Source organism: Xyrauchen texanus, chromosome 42 (assembly GCF_025860055.1).
Source record: "Xyrauchen texanus isolate HMW12.3.18 chromosome 42, RBS_HiC_50CHRs, whole genome shotgun sequence".
Taxonomy (NCBI): Eukaryota; Metazoa; Chordata; class Actinopteri; order Cypriniformes; family Catostomidae; genus Xyrauchen; species Xyrauchen texanus.
The window spans coordinates 19,633,049-19,653,887 of NC_068317.1; the positions used below are offsets into that span (position 1 = coordinate 19,633,049).

At 42.4% G+C, this 20,839-nt stretch overlaps 1 protein-coding gene across 1 annotated transcript in view; it reads right to left on the reverse strand.

Moving 5' to 3' along the window:
• Positions 1-308: 308 nt before the first annotated feature.
• Positions 309-20,839, reverse strand: part of map3k22 (mitogen-activated protein kinase kinase kinase 22) — a 77,822-nt gene continuing 57,291 nt past the window's right edge. Inside the window, exons 14-18 of the mRNA XM_052114520.1 lie at positions 17,836-17,984; positions 16,840-16,971; positions 12,822-12,951; positions 10,260-10,437; positions 309-2,683 (exon numbers count right to left, since the gene is read on the reverse strand). Of these exons, the coding sequence (XP_051970480.1) occupies positions 2,455-2,683; positions 10,260-10,437; positions 12,822-12,951; positions 16,840-16,971; positions 17,836-17,984 (818 nt within the window). The 3' untranslated portion in view covers positions 309-2,454. The remainder of the gene's footprint in view (positions 2,684-10,259; positions 10,438-12,821; positions 12,952-16,839; positions 16,972-17,835; positions 17,985-20,839) is intronic.

Sequence of the window (20,839 nt, forward strand, 5' to 3'; positions counted from 1 at the left end):
TTTTGTAACACGGGCTTACCAAACGGTTACCAAACAGTCATTCACAAAGCGCATGTGCCCTTTTCACCACAAATTATTTTCTCTGAAATGTCGTATACGTTAAATGCCTTATGTATTAGCATATGCGCTAATAATAGGCCCTACGTGAATTACGTTTATTTACAACGTCTGGAAACATAAATAGCCATTTGTATGCTTCAAAATGTTATTTTTTTTTTTATTTATTTATTTTTTTTTTTTTAAGGTTTTACAAGAAATAAAACACTTTCTCTAGAAGGACAAAAAATGATGGCGGCAAAAAAGACCAGAGACTGAATTTTGAGAAATGTTTTTATTCCAATGTACAAAATCATGTAGAAGAAAATGTTTTCAGCCTTTTTTTTTTTTTTTTTAAATCAAGGCAGCACATAATATCTTAATTTTTTTGCCCCTCAAAATTCAATGATGTCATTCATGTTTACTCTCAGCTGAGATAATCTAAAACCCAAACCTCTCCACAATCTTTATAATATACTGTGACTAAGGTACTTTCGATATAATAGATATAACAGCTCGGTACATTATGTATTTACAATACCATTGTTTTCAGGAAAACACCTTTAGCAAGTACAGCATGTCCATTTTTTAGAGCCTTTAGATTTTAGAGCATCACTGAAACAATCTAAAGGACATCAGAATACACATTCATCTTACAATTGTTACAAAAAATTACTGACCTCTCATAAAAGGGAATTGGAGAAGGCACTAAAGGCAACATCATGAACAGACCTTTTGTTTGTTCTTTGCTGGTGGTGTATTTGAAGTTCTTGTGTTCTGAACGTTATCACTTCATTGTATCAAGTTTTATAAAATGTAAAATACACTGACTTAAACAGTGAATATGGCAACTAAAAACCATGTTTAACATGTGTTACATTGTGTCTTAATGGCATAATGACAATGAATTTGCACATCAGGAAATAAAATCAATATAAGCCGCCAGAGAGAAGTTACAAAAACACGTTGGAGTCAAAAAAAAGTGACTGTTTCAACAACACTGGTAAACAGATGGACAGTTCTGAATTTAGCAAATTCATAATTCAAGCATATCATTGCTCTTTGGTTGTATGCGACTGACCGAACAGTATGAGAATTCTTAAACACCAGCCATAGTAGTCTTTGCTGAAATATTGCTTTGACACTTTAGGGCAATTTTTATAATACAAAAAGATTGGGACTGTCATTCCAAACATTTGAATATTTTTTTTTATTTTTATAAAAATATTTCTTTAATCTCAGCTGATTATCTTATGTGCTGTTGCTCTATCCATAAGTCAAAGAGTGCAATGGGGATATATTTACAGTGATTAACTCTGGGTAAAGAGTTGCAAGACCAACTTTAACTAAACAAACTTTACACTATATAAAAAGATGTGTTTATACAGTCTTCATTTGCTGAAAAGACATTTAGACGCTAAATAATTTCTCTTTCTTACATACTCACCACTTTGGTGGTTTCGTGTCTTATTCTGTGTCATTCTTATTTGGTTAGATTCTAACCATCAAACACAGTAATCTTAACAAAAATTACTCAAACAAGTATTGTACAGTACATATTTCACTATTAGCTCCACAAGGTCTTTCAATGACACTTGATTTAAAGGATTGGACCCAGGGGTTCAGAGGTACATAAGCCATAATACAAATCAACTCTCTTTTATGACCAAATTAATTCTGTTCAATCTAAAAAAGACCACATATTTAAATCTTACCACCTTCACATGGTTTAAAAGGATGCTCTAGTACATTTGTGCCAAATTCAGACCTTGTGTGATTTGTCCAGCAACCCCACAGTGCATGTGGCTTGACCTCTGGGGATCAAAGAATGTCAACTTGCATTAATGTGTGTAAACCATCCAATTTGAAGCAGAATGCTTTTCACAATGGCACTTTCAAAACTTGCTGGTAGGGATGTGCATTTTGGTAATTTTTACTATTTGAGTAAATGATAGCTAAAGCAACCAGAACTTGCATACTTGCATTTGGGTGATGGGGTTTAGTAAGCTAAGTTTGTGCTATTTTTTGTTGTTGGTGAATGAATAAGCATATCAGACAAAGTGCTGGACCTTAAGCCATGCCATACCATGACACACTATCATAGCTGCTGCAATCCCTAGTCATACAAGATTCAGGTTAACAAGATAACAGGAAGTGCTATCAGTTTTGATGGATTTGCTGTCCACAATTTTCTTTATTGCTGCATCTTAACATGATATTAGGACCTTTTTTTCAATTGTGTTAGATTAGGGAGATCTGAGATACACTTTGTCTCATAATGGGCTACTGTGTTCTCAGTTGGCTGGTTTGAGGGTTTCTCCTGTCCCTGCAAGGCAGAGTGGTGATTGTCCATGGGAAGGTGTATGTTAATCCCTGGGGATTCCAGAGAGCCCCTACAGTTGTAAAATGGTGACGGTCTCAGAAGCTGCCCTGGACAAAAGGGTGACTGAGAAGGCCCTCGGCAGTGGGTCGCCATTTCTCCTCCACAAAAGCCTGCCGTAGAAAGTCCCTGCATGCGTCGGACACACCCTCGGGCAGGTTTGGCTTAGTGGGTTGGGTTGCGATCTTGAAAATGGCTGCCATTGCTTCATATTCAGCCCATGGTGGTTTTAGTGTTAGCATCTCTACAACAGTGCAAGCCACACTCCTAAGGGAGCAAAAGAGATGTAAGGGATTTTATGCTAACAAAGAAACTTTTCCATGAATATTTCATAATTTTTTTAATCAATTGTGATTACTAAATAAGGATTTTGAGCAATAAATTCACAGAGATTGTCCTCACGAGGAGCGATTTCCAGCAAATGCGGTGAAAGCAAATACATTTCCATATGCTTTTTTTTCTAAAAAAAAAAACTAAATCAGACAAACAATCGCTTTTTCATTAAAGCCTAATTTAATGAAGTGTTTTTTTTTTTTTTTTTAAATAAAACCTAATTGGTCGAAACGTCGCTTTATTAAAAAAAACCTAAACAATCTGTGTCGTTAAAAAAAAAAAAAGTATAAATTTTTATTATAAAACCTTGTCAGTTGAAACTATTATTTGAAAATCAAATTAAAATTAAACATAATCATTGAAATATCGCTTTTCCGTTCCTGTTTCCTCTGACGATCTGCATGCTGTTGGATCTTGACAGCGCACAACAGCGGCTTTCTCCTTCACTTTGCACGGTGTGCATTGTTGCCCCTGAGCGCTTTGACAGCGCAGACACACATACACACTGTGTATATTAAAAGAGTTATTTTCCTTAAAAGAGTAAATTTCTCTAAAGAGCAAACACAGCGGCGTTGAACGTCCTTTTCAGGACGCGTCTTTCTGAAGATGCCTTTCCGCCCCTGTGTAGTTTTTGGAGGCGGTGATTTCTCCCCACATCTGACGGTCATAAAAACCGCCTGGCGTACCTGGGTTGCGAAACACGCAGGCAGCGTTTTTTATGAATGGTATGAATGGTATGAATCAGTACAAAAACATAGCCATGACAGCATTGCGGTCGTAGGCTTTCTCTTGTAGTGAGAGAGAGCCGCTTCAGCCGCCCCCCGCGCCTCGCCTCCTTCCCACGGAATTGAGGCAGGCGCCGCGGGCGATGAAAACGATCTGGGGTCAATGACGGGCTGCGTTTCGCCGGGTGAACCCCTTGAAACCCCCGCCTCCCGGCACGCTTGCTGTTTACCGTCCGGGCTCGGGATGAGCATGCTCTCCAATGGGTTATGTTTTCAGCCTGAGAACATAGCTGCAGCAGCGTTGCGATCTCTGCTTTCTTGTGAGGAAGAAAGCCACTTCAGCCGCCCTCCGCTCCTCGCCTCCTTCCTACGGGATAGACGCAGGCGCCGCGAGCGATGAAGATGATCCCGGGATAATGGCGGGCTGCGTTTCGCCGGGTAAAAACCGCTCGAAACCCCCCGCCCCCGCACGCTTGCTTGCTCCCCTCACGAGCTCGGGATAAGCGCGGTCTGCCTAACGGCCGGCCGCCCGGTCCCTGGAGCTCCCGGACATTGGATGACGACATCACCGCTGCATCGGAGAGTGTCACAGCGGCATCGGATGCGGATAACTCGCCTGGGCCGCCACCTACGGGTCTGCTTGCCCAGTCTGAGCCTGACGCACGGAGATCCGCTATGCTTCCCCGGGCTTGATGATTCACGGGCTTCAGGTCAACTGGGAAAAGAGCAAGCTCACTCCGGTTCAGAGCATCTCTTTTCTCGGGTTGGAGTTAGACTCAGTCTCAATGACAGCATGTCTCACGAGCGAGCGTGCTCAGTCGGTGCTGGACTGCCTCGCTTCCCTCAAGCCAGGCACAGTGGTCCCTCTAAAAGTTTTCCAGAGGCTCCTGAGGCATATGGCGTCATTGATGCATGTGAGACCACTCCAGCACTGGCTCCAGACTCGAGTCCTGAGACAAGCATGGCACCACGGCACGCATCGGGTAAGGATCACCTGTCGGAGTGCCTGCCTCAAAACACTCCGACCCTGGACAGACCTCTGCTTTCTACGGGCAGGAGTGCCCCTGCAGCAGGTGTCCCGATGCGTCCTGGTCACAACCGACGCCTCCCGGTCCGGGTGGGGTGCCGTGTGCAGCAGGCACGCAGCAGCAGGCCGTTGGACATCAGTGCCTGGTTGTTGACTGCTTTCTCTCAGGAAGTTCTCCGTAGTTCAGGACAAACATGCCTCATGAGTCGACAGCATCACAGTGGGCGTCATATCGTCAAGGCATGCACGCCTACTGCCACCGCTCCTCCTATGGAGCCAGCAGCGACGTCGCCTCCGGCAGCTCACGCAGCGGATGCTGTCCGAAGTGCTGCGGAGTGGAGCTCGACCCCCAGTCGGTCCAGCTGATTTGGGAACGGTTCGGCAAGGCCCAGGTAGACCTGTTTGCCTCCCAGGAAACCTCCCACTGCCCGCTCTGGTACGCCCTAACAGAGGCTCCCCTCGGGACAGACGCGCTGGCACACAGCTGGCCCTCGGGGCTGCGCAAGTACGCATTTCCCCCAGTGAGCCTTCTTGCACCGGTGCTGTGCAAGGTCAGGGAGGACGAGGAGCAAGTCACGTTAGTGGCCCCCTACTGGCCCACTCGGACTTGGTTCTCGGAACTCAGGCTTCTCGCGACAGCTCCTCCCTGGCGAATTCCCCTGAGAAAGGACCTCCTCTCTCAGGGACGGGGCACGCTCTGGCACCCGCGCCCAGACCTCTGGAACCTCCACGTCTGGTCCCTGGACGGGACGCGGAAGAGCTAGCCGGCTTACCGGCGACCGTTGTGAATACAATCAACCAAGCCAGAGCCCCTTCTACCAGGCACCTTCACGCCCTAAAGTGCCGCTTGTTCGCAGATTGGTGTTCTTCCCAAACTGAAGACCCACAGAGATGCGCTATCAAGTCAGTGCGCCTGTTCCTACAGGAGAGGCTGGACAGGAGGCTGTCCCCGTCCACCCTCAAGGTTTATGTTGCCGCCATTGCCGCCCACCACGATCCTGTAGACGGCAAGTCTTTGGGCAAGCACGACCTGATCCTCAGGTTCCTGAGAGGCGCCCGGAGGTTGAATCCCTCCCGGCCAGGCCTAGTTCCCTGCTGGGATCTCTCGGTAGTCTTGGGGACTCCAGAGACCTCCCTTCGAGCTGCTTGAATCAACTGGACTCAGGGCCCTCTCTCTTAAGATGGCCCTGCTGATCGCGTTCGCCTCCATCAAGAGGGTCGGGGACCTGCAAGCGTTCTCTGTCAGCGACACTTGCCTGGAGTTCGGTCCGGCAGATACGTCTGTGATCCTAAGACCGTGACCGGACTATGTGCCCAAGGTTCCTACCACACCATTCCGAGATCAGGTAGTGAACCTGCAAGCGCTGCCCCGGGAGGAGGCAGACCCAGCCCTTTCGTTGCTGTGTCCAGTGCGCGCCCTGCGCATTTACCTGGACCACAGAGCACCAGACGCTCTGAGCAGCTCTTTGTCTGCTTTTCCGTCTCCAAACAGAGGCTCGCCCACTGGGTTGTCGATGCCATCACACTGGCTTATCACACCCAGGCCGTGCCCCTACCCTTGCGGGTCCGAGCTCACTCAACAAGGGGTGTTGCGTCCTCGTGGGCACTGGCCAAGGGCACCTCCCTAGCAGACATCTGTAGAGCCGCGGGTTGGGCAACACCCAACACCTTCGCGAGGTTTTACAACCTCCGCGTTGAGTCGGTTGCGTCTCGTGTTTTCTCAGGTCTGAGCCCGTAGAACTCGGTAACACGTAGACCGACCGGTCGGGTGGATCGCTTGCGCCCAGCGCCCTTTTCCTGACGTCAAGGTAAAGTAGTGCGCCTTCTTCCCAGGGCGCCCCACTCCGAGTCGGGACCCTGGTCGATTCCTCCCCAGCCCTCCGGGTCCGCGGTTCAGCGGAGGAACTCGCCGACCCAAGTCACTGCGGGTACCCTGGTGGCCACCCTGTACTGGTATAGGGGCTCCACAGGTAAAATAAGAAGGCCTCCTGTTCGGACTCCCCCCTGTGTGTAATTCCACGGTTCTGTCCCCTTACGAGCGGACCCCCGTGTCTCCCTTAGGCAGTTACAGCTGCCCCGGTCGCCGTGCTGTAGCAACTCCCCCCTTTCGAGGCTGGATCTACCACCGTGCCATACTTTCCACACGAGCCCTAAGACGGCTGTGTGACGTGTCTACCACTTTTCCTCCCCAAGAAAAAGGGCAGGTGTGGTCTCCGCAGGGTCTGGGTAAGACCCCCTTCCCTATATGCGTGTAAGGGCCCCGGCCGTGATTGCTCTATGCGAGAAACATAGAGAGAAAAGAGGCCCAGCCAGGCTGGCCCGTTCCCATGTTGGCAAACATCGCCTTGTTCCCCTCCCAGGGTAACTAGAAGGATCCCGATGTTCTTATGAGGCATTGGGGAAGGGTACGTGCAGCCAGGTACAGACGATGCGCGGCACTGGATGAAATCCCTGCCCGCCTCTGTATCGGCGGTTCACGTACACGGTTCAGCGCATGGCAAGATTGGAATGGGTCCCCTAGTGTCGCTTCTCCGACACAATGTGGAGAGAGCGACAGAAGGGGAACGTTTGGTTACGTATGTAACCTCCGCTCCCCGAGGGAGGGAACGACACGTTGTGTCTTTCCTCCGCCATGTCGCTGAACCGAGCCACTGTTGTGGCCGGACCATTTCCGGCTCCTCAGAAAAATCCTGAATGAACTCCTGTATTTGCCCCGCTTAAATACCCGTATGTCCGGGGGCGGGGTATACAAATACTGACTGCCAACTCCCACTGGCCCTTTTCAATAGATCAAAGGTGAATATCGGCTCTCAAGAGAGACCCCTAGTGTCGCTTCTCCGACACAACGTGTCGTTCCCTCCCTCGGGGAACGGAGGTTACATACGTAACCAAACGTTTTTTTCAATTAAAACATATTTGGTTGAAACGGCGCTTAAAAATAATGATAATCTGTTAAAATATAATCACCTGAAATGTCTTCAAATATATATATATTTTTTTATAAAACCTATTCGGACGAACGTCGCTTTTTAAAATTAAAATCAAATTGGTCGGGATGTCCCTTTCCCCCCCAAAACAACAATACCTAAAAAGGCAATTTATATATATACACACAGGTGCTGGTCATATAATTAGAATATCATCAAAAAGTTGATTTATTTCAGTAATTCCATTCAAAAAGTGAAACTTGGATATTATATTAATTCATTCCACACAGACTGATATATTTCAAGTGTTCATTCCTTTTAATTTTGATGATTATAACTGACAACTAATGAAAACCCCCAAAATCAGTATCTCAGAAAATTAGAGTATTGTGAAAAGGTTCAATATTGAAGACACCGGGTGCCACACTCTAATTAGCTAATTAACTCAAAACACCTGCAAAGGCCTTTAAATGGTCTCTCAGTCTAGTTCTGTAGGCTAAACTTGACAGCTGTCCAAAAGACGACCATTGACACCTTGCACAAGGAGGGCAAGACACAAAAGGTCATTGCTAAAGAGGCTGGCTGTTCACAGAGCTCAGTGTCCAAGCACATTAATAGAGAGGCGAAGGAAAGGAAAAGATGTGGTAGAAAAAAAGTGTACAAGCAATAGGGATAACCGCACCCTGGAGAGGATTGTGAAACAAAACCCATTCAAAAATGTGGGGGAGATTCACAAAGAGTGGACTGCAGCTGGAGTCAGTGCTTCAAGAACCACCACGCACAGACGTATGCAAGACATGGGTTTCAGCTGTCGCATTCCTTGTGTCAAGCCACTCTTGAACAAGACACAGCGTCAGAAGCGTCTTGCCTGGGCTAAAGACAAAATGGACTGGACTGCTGCTGAGTGGTCCAAAGTTATGTTCTCTGATGAAAGTAAATTTTGTATTTCCTTTGGAAATCAAGGTCCCAGAGTCTGAAGGAAGAGAGGAGAGGCACAGAATCCACGTTGTTTGAAGTCCAGTGTAAAGTTTCCACAGTCAGTGATGGTTTGGGGTGCCATGTCATCTGCTGGTGTTGGTCCACTGTGTTTTCTGAGGTCCAAGGTCAACGCAGCAGTCTACCAGGAAGTTTAAGAGCACTTCATGCTGCTGACCAACTTTATGGAGATGCAGATTTCATTTTCCAACAGGACTTGGCACCTGCACACAGTGCCAAAGCTACCAGTACCTGGTTTAAGGACCATGGTATCCCTGTTCTTAATTGGCCAGCAAACTCGCCTGACCTTAACCCTATAGAAAATCTATGCGGTATTGTGAAGAGGAAGATGTGATACGCCAGACCCAGCAATGCAGAAGAGCTGAAGGCCACTATCAGAGCAACCTGGGCTCTCAAAACACCAGAGCAGTGCCACAGACTGATCGACTCCATGCCATGCCGCATTGCTGCAGTAATTCAGGCAAAAGGAGCCCCAACTAAGTATTGAGTGCTGTACATGCTCATACTTTTCATGTTCATACTTTTCAGTTGGCCAACATTTTTAAAAATCCTTTTTTGTATTGGTCTTAAGTAATATTCTAATTTTCGGAGATACTGAATTTGGGATTTTCATTAGTTGTCAGTTTTAATCATCACAATTAAATGAAATAAACATTTGAAATATATCAGTCTGTGTGTAATGAATGAATATAATATCCAAGTTTCACTTTTTGAATGGAATTACTGAAATAAATCAACTTTTTGATGATATTCTAATTATATGACCAGCACCTGTATATATATATATATATATATATATATATATATATATATATATATAAAACCTGGTCAGATTAAACTATTATTTTGGGGGAAAAATTAAAATAAATACATAATAGGCTGAATTATTGCTTTTTCAAATAAAGTTTAATTGGTCGAAATGTCATGTTAAAAAAACAAAACACACACACACAAAAAAAACGAATTAGTCGAAACTTGTTAGTTAAAAACATCAACTTTCATTTTAAACTTTTTTAAATACTGTACAGCCTAATCAGTTTAAATGCCTAAACCTAATTTGTCAAAACGACTTTTTTTAATGAAACTTAATTGGTAAAAACATTGCTTTAATAACAGTGTGTGATCTTTCAATCTTTTTCCTTTTCCTGATTTGTTACATTTTGTACTGGACCAGTACTCAACTTGTGTTTAGATATGCACACTTACCTGAAGCTTCTCTACAATTTCTAACACATGACATAATTTAGAGCTAAGCAAAACTAAAACATGTATATTCATCATAGCTACTTGCATGACTTTTTAAATTTTTTTAATTTCCATGACTTTTCCAGGCCTAGAGATCACAACGTTAATCGTCTGCTGCATGAGTTATTAAATAAAAATAAAATAAAAAATCTTCTTAATGTTTCTTTATACTTCATAACAGCAATCTAACTATTCATACTGGTTCAGTTTACAAAAGTTACACATCTGTCCATAAAAATAGATAGCAATTGTAAATATTTCAGATACACTCAGTACATTACTAAACATCACCATGGCCATAAATAGAAAACAGGAGGAGGAAAACCTTATAGAATTTAAGTAGGGACCAATGGTTATCATCCATGGTGCTTTGGATGTAAAATCACACCCTGAATTGTTAAAAATGGCTTTTAAAGATCTGACACTGTGGACACCATAAATGCCCTGATACTTCCATGTTTTCCATGACCGTGGGAACCCTGCATATAAAATGAGCAACCAAACAAGAAGCAAACACTAAACAATCATGTTCTGTCTTTAAAATGAATCTACAGGTTTTAAGAGCTGTGATAAAATGCATCTGATCTTACCAGACGTCTGCTTTACGTCCATATCCTTCTCCATTAATGACTTCCGGGCTCATCCAGTAGGGGGTGCCAGTGACCGATTTGATTCCAGTCCCGGACATGCATATGGTTTGAATGCGTTTGCTAGCTCCAAAATCTCCCAGCTTTACATTTCCAGAGGAATCCCTCAGAATGTTAGCGCCTGTGAGGAAACACATGTAGGTCAAATTACACCAACCAGACGCACATATTTGTCTACCCAAGATAGTGGAATTCTCACTGTATTGTGAACGGAACAGTGAGACAGAATACAGGACAATGTAGGAAACTAGAAGAAGGAGAGAGACACCTTCATTTGTGGCACACATTTCTTGTAGGTATTTCCAATAGGATCTTCTTCACTTTGTTATAGGAATGACAGACCATATTGCTCACACATAAATCAAACAGGATTATTTTGGCATGTTTGTTGTCCTATTTGTCATCCAGTGAGAGATTAGATAGTCTGTGTGTAATAGAAGCAAAGCAGACATTGTCTGGTAAGGAGATTTGATTTAAAGGGTGTGTTTAATACCTACAATTAAAGGAAATACCAAAGAGATTGGTTGGTAATTCTCACCAGTAGAAATCACAAGTCTGGCGACTGTTTAGCCCTAATGTCTAGAGCAGTTTCCCCCCAAAATTTCTGCCACGGCACACTTTTTACGACTAAAACATTTTACTGCACACCACTATCCCACATAGGCTAAACATTGTCAATATTTTTCCTTTTCAAGAACTTGTCCATGTTTTCTGTCCATCTTAGTGGCGTTTACTCGTAATGTTTGGAATTCGGCTATGCAAAAAATGGTTACATGGTTAGACTATGCTGTGTGAGGACACAGGTGGCAAGAGTGCCAAATGGGTAATGAAAAAACAACAAATTTGCTTCTTTTCTAATTTGTAGATTTGTTCTTGCAATGCCACAACAAATTACAGGGATGCAAACTCATGAGGGGCGAAAAAGGTAAGACAATCACTGGTCCAAGAAATTTGTTTCTGGGGATATATATTTTTTTAAAGAATATGCTAAAAGCACCAATTCCAGTTATTTTAGTGATTTAAGTTTATTCAAGTTTACAACTGAGCAGAATTAGCAGCAAAATAAAGAGTATTTTGTTGAGGCTTGCTTCTGTGTCACAAATTTGTTAAATTGTATTAACTGATTTGTTCAGTGACCCCTTCTGGAAATAGGTGCCTCTAGGTGGCGACAAATAAGCATCTTATGTGCTATGAGTGAGTCATTGAATCATTTTGAGTCATTCATGACAAAAATCTACCAAGAGACTTCATAGTCTTTAAGCATTAAAAGAACAAAGCAGATCTATAGTCTAATAATAGTGAGTTTCAATAACGTCCTTCTCCTTTATTAATACTTGCCTGGCTACAAATCTACTGACTTCAGTAGAAGAATTATAAACACAAAGCAGATCTACTGTATACTTTTCCTACAGTAGCCTATTTAAACTGCTGAGCATGGCTTTTATCAGAAAAGACCACAATAATAGACAAATAATAATCATTTTGAGTTTCAATAATGTTCTTTCATCATTGTAAAGCACATTTCACATGAGTTGAGTTGAGTCGAGGCGTCAAGCGCGACCACCCTCCACATGAGCAGAAAGCGTCACAGAGTTTGCTACGTAAAAAAGCTGGAGGTGTGCACAATAAACATTGAAAACATGTATTTGGAAGCGAGAAAATAGCAGAAAGTAATAAAAGGAAGTTTTCTTTGTGAATTTAAATTAGTTCAATAACTGGGGTCTCTAATATTTGTAAACAATAAGGCAATATATAATTGAAAGAATTATTAAACATTCAATGTCTCTTCACAAATTTGGACAGTTTTTAAATATTTTTTGTTGCTTAGTACTCTCAAAGACATTATTGGTAAAGCAAAAACGTGTGTGTGAAAAACACTTTGGTGTGACGTCACTTCATAGACTTCAATGTATTCTGCAATGCTGAGTCACGTGAAAGACCCTTAACACATATAAATATCACTCACTTTTGCACATTAATCATTGCTCTTCACAATCACAAAAGTTACCAATTATGGTTTCAAAACGGTGAATGTCTCCGAAATGTGAGGAGTTTAGATCCGTGAATTTATTGTTTGTATTATTTCATGCATTTGTTTATTTTGTGGAATTTGGCGTTTGGGAAACACTGGTGTAGAGAAGTTCCTGAAGGCCCCCCTACACTACACATTTTGTATATCTGCCTTCTCTGACACACCCAATTCAGGTCTTGGAGTCTCCACTAACAGGCTAATGAGTTGAATCAGGTGTGTTTGATTAGGGAGATATCCCAAATGTGTAGTGTTGGGGGTCCTCCAGGAGCAGGGTTGGAAACCACTGGTCTAGAGGAATTCCTTTACCCCTTGCTATTTTTGGCACTATCTAAAAGGAAGGACTGTTGTCTCACACAAGTCCCAGCCAAACCAAAGTTATTTCACTTAATGTCTAAAAAGACACATGTTTAAGGCAGTGTGGTGCAAGTGAGCTTAAAGGAAACCTCTTTTGGTGTAAGCTTAGTGAAAAATACCTTTGATGTCTCTGTGTACGATCATGTTGCTGTGCAAATAGTGGACTCCCTGGAGGATCTGTCTGGTGTATCTGCGGGTGACTTTCTCAGTTAGAGCTCCATATGCCTTCAGCTGGTCTTTTATAGAGCCCTGGACACACATGGACACACAGACTTATCATGATGTAAAGAGTGTTATTAACCGAGAACAAAGAATCAGCCTTGCCTTAATCAATATAGAATAATTTGTAATATAATCAGCTATACAATAAAAAGCATGAGTGTATTTTATTCCCTATAATCATAGAGAATGATAAAGATTTTGAATATTGTTAATAACAGAAACAGAACTAGGCATAATCAATTCAATAGGAACTCACTGCCACAAGCTAGTGATCGGGGGTGGAATGTCTTCACGTGACTCACGAAAAGTCAAATTCGACTTGAGTAATTGTGCACCAACTAGTGCAACCCCTAATGGAAAATGATCTGAACCCTTTCTGGTCTCCTCATAGCTAATGTTGAATGTATTTTATTTTTATTGATTTTTCTTCAACCAAAATGTAATATTACATAAAGAGATCCTATGTAAACAAATACCATTTTTAAATGTACATTTTCATTACTTATTAAAACAGGATGTAAGTGTGGAGTAAACTAAATCATGAAATACAATGTACAGTATAGTGTACAGAATATATACAGTACATTATTTAATACTAAATAATGTTTTTGTAAAATACATGATTAAAATATATGTAATATTATTTTTATAAATGATCAGAAAATTATTTCTAAAAATATTATTATGCAATAATGTTATTATATACTGTATAATACAATATTATTATATAATTATATTTTTAACTAAAACATTTGAATAAAAAATATATTTTAAAGTATATTATTAAAATATATTATGAAATATATTTAATAATCTATATTTAAAAGTCTTAATCTTAATCATGTTATTAATGATGATCTAAAATTATGAAATAAAATAATAGTCTTATTAATAATCTTATACAATAATACAGAAGAAAACGTATTCACAGCACTATATATATATATATATATATATATATATATATATATATATATATATTAATGAAACAAATAATTTGTATCAGCCGAAAGACATCCGTGTCACTGAACCCCTTTCCTCTGCCCCATCTCCGCTTCCTCGAGCACGCACACATACACTCCATGAGCGTGCTCGCTTCCCGCTCCTCGCTCCGCCCCTTGAGCTCGTACGCTCTTTTTCCTCCCTCAGGCTTCAACGCCCGGTTTTTCTATTACGAGCTCTCGCTCGTAAACTATCTCCCCTCTGACACACATGCACTCCATGGCGTGCTCGCTTCCCGCTCATCAGCCTGAACATTATGACCACTTGCACTGACGCGCTTCCTATCTCCACACATTAATTTCACCTGCACTCGTCTCATCACCTGTCATTGTTCACACCTGCACTCGCCCCTATATAACTCACTATCCTTTCGTTTGTTGGGGGTTGGTTATTGTATTTAGATTCCCGTGTTTTGCCCCTCGCTAGTCTCGCCTACTTTTGTACTCCTCTTTGATTCCCTCTTAGCTTGCCAGCCCCCTATTCCTCTTGTTCCCCTGTCTTTTGCTCCCTCTAGTCCCCTCTTGTATACATCCTGTATTCCCCAGCTTTGACCCTACGCATTCCTCGACCATTCTCCCTCTGGATTTTCCCTACTGTACCTTCGCCTGCTTTTTAACTAATAAAAAGCAGTATTTTGACTTCCATTGTGACTGTCTCGTCTTATGTGTGTGTGTCCTGGTTACAATCCGTCTGTAGTTCACAGGGAAGTATGCTCAGATTTGTTTACAAAACCGGAGCTTGAAGTGTTTGGTTTGTCAGAACGCTGAACCTTTTTTAACTCTTTGAAAAAACAGATCATCATAGTAGCAAACGCTCCGGACAAACTTTCTGTCTGAGTTTCTTTAAAACACTGACTCAAACCAGCTCACAAAGTTCATATTTCCTCAACTTTCCTGTTTACACCCCTCGGCATGGAAACAATGTGTCCACCAGGACTACATCAAGAAACAACTGTGATGCAAAAAATAATAAGAGAAACCGCAATGTCTTCCTAGTAATGCATTTATATTATTAAAAGTATAGTTCACCCATCTTTCACAATTTACTCATCCTTATGTTGTTTCAAACTCAAATTACATTTTTTTCTTGTGTAGAACAGAAAATTTGATTTTAGGCAGAATGTTAGACTCAAGTCACCATTGTCTCTGTATGGAAAAAAGATGCAATGAAAATAAATAGTGACTGAGAATAACATTCTGCCCAACATTTCCTTTTGTGTTCCAAAAAAGAAAGAAAGAGAGAAAGTCATGCGTGTTTGGAACAATATGAGGGTGAGTAAATGATGACATATTTTTCATTTTTGAAGTATCACAATGTCCTTCTCTAGTTACCTAAACAATGCATTACTGTGTACCATGTATGCAATAAATTACGTTCAAACAAACTGGCAATATTCTTTCTGATCCCAGTCTGTACTTCATTGTGCAATACATTTCAGTCCTATTCCTGGCCAATCGTAACACTATTCCACCTCCTACTCCTTCTCAAACTCCTTCTCTCCTTTTCTATTCTCCTATTTCCTTTACCTCTCTCTTATCAGGACTCTGCAGTGGTGTGCAGGGCTGTTGGCTTTGGCTCTGAGCAGCGACACATCTCTCTGCCAGAGACCTCAGTAAAACATACGAATTCCCCTTTTCCAGACAATATGTGACTGAGACACTAAGAGTCTCTTTGCATATTAAAATGTGGCTGACGGATGGGACAGACCACGACATACGCTCGTTAAGACACTCATTTGGCAAGAAAATTAACTCATAAAACAGCGGCTGTGCTGACAAAGAACATTGCGCATTTGTTTCTGTGGGCCAAATGACATTTTGGTGTGGGTTTGTAATTACTTGGAAAGTGCAGATTCATTTTGTTTAACAATGTTGTTTTCCAAAATTTAAAATGGTGTTGTTGCTGTTTTTGTTCTTGTACCAGAGTCAAAGCTGAGGTGTCATTTCTCTGCCACTAGTGTCACCAAACAGAATTGTGGAAATAACTACATAAGTAAAGTTTGTCAAGACAAATTTGGATGTTGGCATGGCAAAACCTTTACAGACAGATGGATAGAAAGACAGAGAGACAAACAGACCGATTGACAGACAGAGATGGATTTAAAGATTTAAACTCCAAATTTAATTTAAAGAAACTAGCTATTGAAATGCACTTAGATTAGCTAAATGTGGAGGTTTAGTAGTTCTGATAAGATAATAATGACATTTCACACTTAATTCCTCCATCTGTGCCTTATAAATATGTACTCTAAAAGTATTCTTATATTCTGAATACATTACTTTTTTATGTGTATATTTGGAATACTCTACTGAACATATTTAAGAAAGAGTATTTAGTATTCAGCCCAGAATACTGTCTTTTTGTCCCCTTTTCTCCCAATTTGGAATGCCCAATTCTCACTACTTAGTAGGTCCTCGTGGTGGTGCGGTTACTCCCCTCAATCTGGGTGGCAAGTCTCTGTTACCTCCACTTCTGAGACCATCGATCCACGCATTTTATCACGTGGCTCGTTGTCCATGACACCATGGAACATTGAAAGTGAGAACCACTAATCGTGACCACGAGGAGTGTACCCCATGTGACTCTACCCTCTCTAGCAACCGGGCCAATTTGGTTGCTTAGGAGACCTGGCTGGAGTCATTCAGCATACCCTGGATTCGAACTCACGACTCCAGTGTTGGTGTCAGCGTCAATACTCTCTGAGCTACCCAGGCAAAAAATGACACACTCCATGTGTAATCCTGTATTAAAGTGCACAAACAACATACTTAACATGAGGAAACAATAATATAAACTAGGGGTCTGAAAATAATGGGTTTGAATTTATTCTAGGAGTAAACATCTCACAATCCCTCCAACGAACAAACACACCAAAACACAAGCACAACAAAGTCTGTGTATATATATACACACCCCTGGCATGAATTCCACGAAGATGGACAGCTTTTTCTGCACCAGATCACGCAAACAGCCATAGTACTGAACAATACGATCATGACGGAGGTTCTTCAAAAGCTGAATCTCACACTCCAGTGCATTCACTTCCTGTGGAGAGAAAAGTGAGCTGAAAGTGAAAAACACCTTTCTTAATTCTTAATTTCTTAAGTCTCTTCAGTGCATACTCTATATACCTTTACAAACAAAGGACAAGAAAGTACCATGGCACTTTGTTTATGCTACCATGTTTTTTGAGCATGCATCAAGGTAGTACCATATTTTTGTGGGAATGCCCCTCGGTAGTAGCATTTTTTTGGGCATGCACCATAACAGTACCATTTTTTTAATGGTAGTACCATGGTATTCTTAGAAGTACCTTAGAGTCATATTTAAATACTATGGTAGAATTAATTTCAGTATCATGGAATATATTAAAGCATACCTGCAAACACTCCCAATTTTACTGTATTTCTCCCATCATTCCACCCCTTTTCCCACTGTACTGCCGATTTAACATTTCTCCCAATAAACTCATAATTTTCCACATCTACACTTTGCTCATGAGAATGTATTAGACCTCCATGTAGGGTTGCCACCCATCCCCTAAAATACGACATTGTCCCGTAATTTAAATATGAAATGATGCGTCCCATATCGACTCAATACGGGACGTGATTTGTACACTTTTTATTATTAATAACTCAAAAAAGTATTACTGACCACTGTACCACCGCTCCCTAAATGCATATTACGCAGTCTGTGTATTGCACCTACTCCCTAGGGGCCAGAAACCACACAAGTATCCAAATTACAAAAAAATGTATCTTGTAAGTATTAAAGTACTATGGTATCACTATCTGAAACCATCACCATACCATGGTACTGCTACAGTACTTTTTGTTCTGACAACATCTCCTGTTGTGCACCAATTCTAAGCAGTTTAGTCTTCTCAGACAGTTTAGGCTTGCTTACTTTGCTTGTCTCCTGACAGTCAGGTTCAAAGGGCACCTGCTTGGCTGCCAGCTCGCGTCCCGTGTCGACGTCATAGCAGAGGTAGACCTCGCCGAAGGCTCCACGACCGAGGAGTTTCCCTTGACGCCAGTTTACCGGTGCCCTTGGGGCTGAGGGTTAGAAGAAACAGACCACGTTAATCTCACTAGAACCCCACACATTGTAACTCAAACCAGACCAAATCACACACACTCAGACTTACTGACGACAGAGAGTCAAACCACAACTGTATTTACAACTGCATGTTATACAGATTTACCACTTTTGATTTATAAGCAAATGTTCTGCACTCAAACAATAAACTAAGATTTAAATGAACAGACAGGCAGGCAGTGAGCTATTGGCAGTCACTGCGATTCTCTTAAACTTAAATCCTAATGTCTCTCTTCACTCAAGACTGAATATTGCACACCTGAATATTGCTTTTTTAAATCAATGCCATGTCAAACTGAAGAAAATCCTTGTGTTTTTAATAAATATATATATATATATATATGTTTCAATTTAACGTATCAGTGTTTGGCAAAGCTCTGAATATCACCCCCTTTTTATGGCTCTCTGGACATTTAGAGCATGATTGATTGGCATCTTGAGCCACCCAACAATAACACTAGGGGTTTAGAGTCCAAATTTGACTTTTTAGGCTTTCAATACTTCTGCTATTGTTCTATATCTTTAGCTGTATGGAACTTTAGGTCTGGATACAGTTAATCTAGTCCCCAGTGTAGAAAACACAATGCGATTCACCACTATAGAGGACTTCCACATCTCTCAAACTCATTTGCCACAAATTCTATGAAAGAAACAATGGCAACTGTTAGCATTCAAGATTGCTAACAAATATAATTAATACCGTATACCCATACCAAAACAAACCAACACAATCTCAAAATAAATCATGTAACACAGACTCTTACTTGAACAGACATGGCCTTAACAGACATGGCCTTTTTCAGTAAAACAGGGTAGGCTATATGCAAGTTTAAAATACTCAATACATGTTTTCCACTTATAAAATTGGTTTATGTACCATTATATAAATAAATACATACAAGAAGTTGGCCGATATTGGATTGTGCTAATTCGATAATGTGTTGAAAGAAACAAGTTAGTCTGACGATAGTTTTTTAAAACTGGTAGCCTATATTAAATGTTACTGATGTTCCAATAAAATTTTTTTTAGAACAAGTACGAGTACCGATACTTTTTTTAGTACTCATTGATACTATGTCCAATACCTGTTTTATTAATTTTCTGAACTCAATATCAGCAGTTTATTTTAATTTTATCATCAAAATTGTGTTTAAATACATTTATTAATTTAAACTTTAATTAAATGCATATATAACAATTAATTTTCAACATAATATTTTATTATTTTTTATCACATCAAGTGCTGTAACGGTTACCCTGTCTTGTCCCTCTGTTGCCCTTTGTTTGTGATTTTGTCACTTTTGGTATTCCTTAGTTTTCACTTTTGTCACGCTTGTACCTCCATAGTCTTGTGTTCACTGTTCATTGTTTGCATCTGCCCTTGTTAATTTGCCTTTGGTTTCTGTTAATCACCTTGTTATCTTGTTTGAGTTCTGTTCTTTCATTGGCCCCTTTTCCCATGTTTGTGTATTTATACCGTGTCTTTGTTCAGTCTTCGTCGATCGTTGTTTGATGTTGTCCTGGCATGTGCTTCTCTTCCTTGTGCCCTGTTCGTGTCTACCCTGGTCAGCTTACTTAGTTTATGTTTCTTTCCCCATCGTGGGTTGTTCATTTGTTGTTTTCTGTTCAAATAAACTCAAACTGCGTTTGGATCCGCATCTCCTTGTCTGCCTCGTTAATTGTTCATAACAGAACGATCGACCAAAAACATGGATCCAGCGGTTCAAAGAGCGAACTACGAACTGCTCTGCCTGAAGCAAGGGGACCGACCGATAGAAGACCACATCCACGACTTTCTTAATCTGGCAAACGTTTCAGACTTCCCTAATTCCTCCCTTGTGGTCTTCTTCCGAGGCAACCTGAGTGACGGGCTGAAGAAGCGGTTGCCACCGCCAACGCGCGACTGGACGCTCCACGCGTTTGTAGAGGAGACCCTACAGGCCTGCGGTTCTCCTTTAACAGTGGACATCATCGAGGAGAACCCCGTAGCGCCTCCCACAGTATTGACCCTCCATTCGCCCGTGGTTCATCCTTTCACGCCTGTCAACGAGCCAGCGCGGCCCTCTTCGTCTGCCCGGAGGAGGAGGAGGAGAAGACAGGCTTCCGCCTCCCGGCCCACGCCGGCCCCGGTCTGCGAGCCAGAGCCCACGCCGGCCCCGGTCTGCGAGCCAGAGCCCACGCCGGCCCCGGTCTGCGAGCCAGAGCCCACGCCTGTCCCGGTCTGCAAGCCAGAGGCCACGCATGTCACAGTGAGCGAACCAGCGCCTACGGCCTCTACCGTCAGCGAGCCTGAGCCCTCGTCAACCACGGTCAGCGAGCCTGAGCCCTCGTCAACCACGGCCAGTGAGCCTGAAGCCACGCTGACCAGAAACAGCATCCCAGCTTCGCCAGTCGCATCAGCCCGGAGGAAGAGGAGAAAAGGAGAGGTCTCTGCACTCCAGCCTCCGCCTGCCGCAGCCCCATGCCCTAAACCCCCCTTGGCTCTGCCCTCAGTGCCCGGCGAACCCAAGCCGGCGCATACCACGGTAACCCAGCCAGAGCCTGCAGCCTCAGACGTCAGTGAGCCGGTGCCGATAGCCTCAAACGTCAGTGTGCCAGCGCCTGTAGCCTCGACCGTCCCTGAGCCAGCGCCTGTAGCCTCGACCGTCCCTGAGCCAGCGCCTGTAGCCTCGACCATCCCTGAGCCAGCGCCTGTAGCCTCGACCGTCCCTGAGCCAGCGCCTGTAGCCTCGACCGTCCCTGAGCCAGCGCCTGTAGCCTCGACCGTCCCAGAGCCAGAGCCAGTAGCCGTGACCGTCCCAGAGCCAGAGCC